Below are 3750 nucleotides of genomic sequence, written 5' to 3'. Positions count from 1 at the left end.
TTGTAGATTAGTATTAAATCAAATCTGATATCTTTAGACTTAGTAGTATCACTTTTACTAATACATCTAGATTTTAGTAAATGAACTCATTAGGAAACACTGGAAATACCTATCTGCATACACTGATGTACAGAATAATTTGATTATAGAATTAATTCATTACTTATTTGGATCAAGTTACTTTTCTTTCAATGACAGACTCTACAAACAACTGGAAGGCACAGTTATGGGAAATCCTGCTAGTCCAGTTTTGGCAAATTTGCTCACGAATGATCTGGTTACTGAAATTTTGAGGCAACTTCCCTTTCCAGTTAGTTCTGTGAAAATTTAGATTGATGATTCCATTCTAGTCAATACAACGCCCCAAATTGAGAGTAATATGTACATTTAACTCCCTATCATCTCAATCTCAAGTTTATCCTATTCATTTATATATACATGTATAGGTATTTATATTGTTACACGATCTTATTATTGTTTTATTCCTAATTTCATAATTTTTTGTTTACTTGTTTATCTTCATCAACATTGAGTTATAATGTACCATATATTTTTAGCCTTGATAAAGATCAAATAAAAGATCGAAAAGTTGGCATTTTAAAAAACTCTTGGACAATTTTATTTTCAGTACTCAACACGCAACACCATTCGAAATTAAATCAAAGTTAGGAGGTAAATTATGTGACAAGTTAGTATACAAATACTTCATGGAATCAAACATAAGAACATTTATTGAAATATTTGATAACAAATTTTTATCACACTTTTATAAACTACTTAAAACATTTTATTTGTGACCTTCAAAAAACGGCAAAAAATTATATTTGTATAATACTAAAAATTAAATATTTGAGATAAACAGGTTATTTATAAAACACTAACAAAAACCTACTAATTTATGAAAATAATCAAATGTACAGATTACTTAGAAGTGTCTTTGATAATCAAAGTTAAGACGTATTCGCTTGTTTTACAATTAAAATATCTATAGTGCAAATATAGTTAACAAATTCAAACATGGTACTCTCCACCGTCTAACTTATCATCTGAAACAATATTAAGTAACCATCTGGCGGTACTATCTTGCACCCAGAGTAAATCAATCAACAATCCATTTAAAATACCCAATAAGACACCTCCTAATATATCCATGATATAATGCCTATTCATCAAAATTCTACTAAGGCATACTGCTATACTCCAAACTATAAATAGAGGTATTAAAGTGAAATGAACTGGCCACAACCAGGTGAAGAAGTATGCTACAAAAACTGATCTACTGGCATGTCCTGAAGGAAAGCTGAATACATCCATGCTTATATTTGCAATAGGGTCATCATAGATGTTTCTTGGTGGCCTTTTACGTCGGAAATAGGCTTTGGCAACAGCTACCATAATGATATCAATAAAGAGCCCTGCAATAAAGAACAAATAAATCATACATTTTTTATTTGGTGGAAACTTAATTTCATTGCAATATTTTCCAAGATTAAAAAGCAAATTTATAAATGAATTTGCAGAGTATCTATGCAAAATCACATTAAACTACCATAATACATAATCGGAAATGCATTTTGATAAATGATTTATGCAGTTTGATATAATCTAAGAAATAGTTACCTAGAAGTATATTAACTTGTAACTGCACCAAGCTGGGGTTATTGAATAACCACGTAAATGCAATCCAAAAAGCAAACCATGGGATTCCATGACAGGATATCTACAATACATATTATTGTTTAACATGTAGGTATAGTTTATAACTTTTATCCCACTTTATTCCAAAAATTTTAATAAAAGAAAAATGGCATTGAATCTTACTTCTAATGCTTTACAATAAGTTGTAAGTGTATCAACAACAATAAGTTTGTTTATCCAAGTTAAAAACTCATTAGTTACGTAAGCATCATATTTGAGTAGCTGTTGTAAAGCCGGTGGTACACGACTGGTTTTGAGCTGAAATAGAAAATTGTAGTCAATTAAGATGTATTTTTCAAACATAGGACAATTATTCATTTACTCACTTCAGACATCTCCAACTATATTATATAGATTACTAATATATTTTTTAGAATTGCACCTTAATGAGTCACATATAATTTAAATAATTTACATTGTGTAGTCGATATGTAGACAGATGAACAGATAATAATAACCATAACATTTCATTATTCATAAATTAGGTTATCTGTCAATTGGTTGACATGGAGCTACTAGTCAATGACAGTTGTTCTATCAGTGCTAATGTCAAACTGTAGATTGCAGTTTCGTGACGTAATTCTTTTTATAGTGTGTTCCTATATTCCAATGCTGAGATTATGTAATATGAGACACATTCCTATGTGGTAGGCAACTAACTTAACGTTCGTGATGTTTGACAAACCCAGTATTCATTTAGTCAATGATCTAAAATGTGATTATATACTAACCTAATTGAAAGAAATCGATCTAATAGCGCTCTTTTGGGCAAATTCTATAATAAAATATCTACGAAAAGATTGTGGTAGGTAAAATCAATTATTGGAAATATGTTGTTTGTGGGTTTACAATTTTAGTTAGATAAGTATGAGGGCAAATGATTTGGTGATTAGCTGTAGGAGAGAATATTAATTTTAAGAGTTTACGACGTACTCCCAATATAATCGAATACATTTTGCAAGTAGTAATCAGTATTCAAAAAATCATAGATTAAAGAGACTCTAGCTACCCTCCCTATATATAAATCATTTGAATATTATGGATAATTTGAATTTACTATTAGAAATTGTTCGATGCTCAACAAATTAGCATAATTATTTCTGAACAATTCGCTGACGTAAATCATCTATAGATTCCGGTTGATTGGCATACAAATATTTCCATAAAAACGATTTAAGGACATTAAACAGGGTATTTTCAAAATTTCAACTGTAATTGTTAATTTTCTAAATGAACTACAGAAGTTTAAAGGCGACATATATTGAGCAACATTGAGATTCTACATTAAACGATTTGACTGTTTTTGTATTGATTAAAACATCGTTTCGCTGGATGACTAGACTTGAATACAGTCGATTAGGCATGAAATTTGACATGTTAAATTAAAATCATCCCCAAATCTCAAGTGATTTACATTTTACACATTTTAAGAATCCTCTTCATCACTAGACTTTGAAAATGTACGAGATGTTTTATTAAAAAAAATGTTACCAGAGAAAGCATTTTTCCCTTATTTTATGAATGTGATGAAATAAATAAGATACAGAGCCTACTGATGAGATATCTGAGGAAGATAGAAGGTAAAACGAGATTGGACAGAATTAGAAATAAAAAAATTTAGGAACAAAACCTATCGATACTAAAACAGAAAAAGCGCAGCTAAGATGGTTTGGACATATTTAAAAAATGGCTAGAAAACAGTTGAAACAGGGGCAAAGAAAAAGCTTTGTATGAAATAAGACGGAAAAAGTAATGGATAGAGGAAAATGGAAGATTGTTTGGAGAGGTCACACTACATCTTAGCTCGACTCCACATACGCCTTACACCCTCGAGGGTAGAAAGGCTTTGATCAAGGTGAGATCATTGTGAATAATAGATCAAAGAAAATATGATTAAATATTAATTTAGGAATTGTAAGTTTCTTCTAATCTTAAATTAACGAAAATACACATCAGCAAAACTATAAGGGCAATTTTCACCTCGTAAAAAATAGTAATTGAATTTGTATTTCAGCAAATTAAGGAGTGCTGGTAAAGAGTAGATTATAGAGA

The 3750-nt window shown here is 29.8% G+C and overlaps 1 protein-coding gene across 1 annotated transcript; it reads right to left on the bottom strand.

Annotated features, from left to right (window-relative positions):
• Positions 1–713: 713 nt before the first annotated feature.
• Positions 714–2221, bottom strand: LOC130891721 (polyisoprenoid diphosphate/phosphate phosphohydrolase PLPP6). Its single transcript, XM_057796620.1, has 4 exons — positions 2025–2221; positions 1822–1956; positions 1621–1720; positions 714–1415 (listed from the first exon to the last, which is right to left on the bottom strand). The coding sequence occupies exons 1-4, from the start codon at positions 2031–2033 to the stop codon at positions 1012–1014; spliced, it is 648 nt and encodes a 215-aa protein (XP_057652603.1). The 5' UTR covers positions 2034–2221; the 3' UTR covers positions 714–1011.
• Positions 2222–3750: the final 1529 nt, after the last annotated feature.

This window comes from Diorhabda carinulata, chromosome 3 (assembly GCF_026250575.1).
Source record: "Diorhabda carinulata isolate Delta chromosome 3, icDioCari1.1, whole genome shotgun sequence".
Lineage (NCBI taxonomy): Eukaryota > Metazoa > Arthropoda > Insecta > Coleoptera > Chrysomelidae > Diorhabda > Diorhabda carinulata.
The sequence above is the reverse complement of the archived record's forward strand: the minus strand, read 5'-3'. Positions and strand labels throughout refer to the sequence as shown.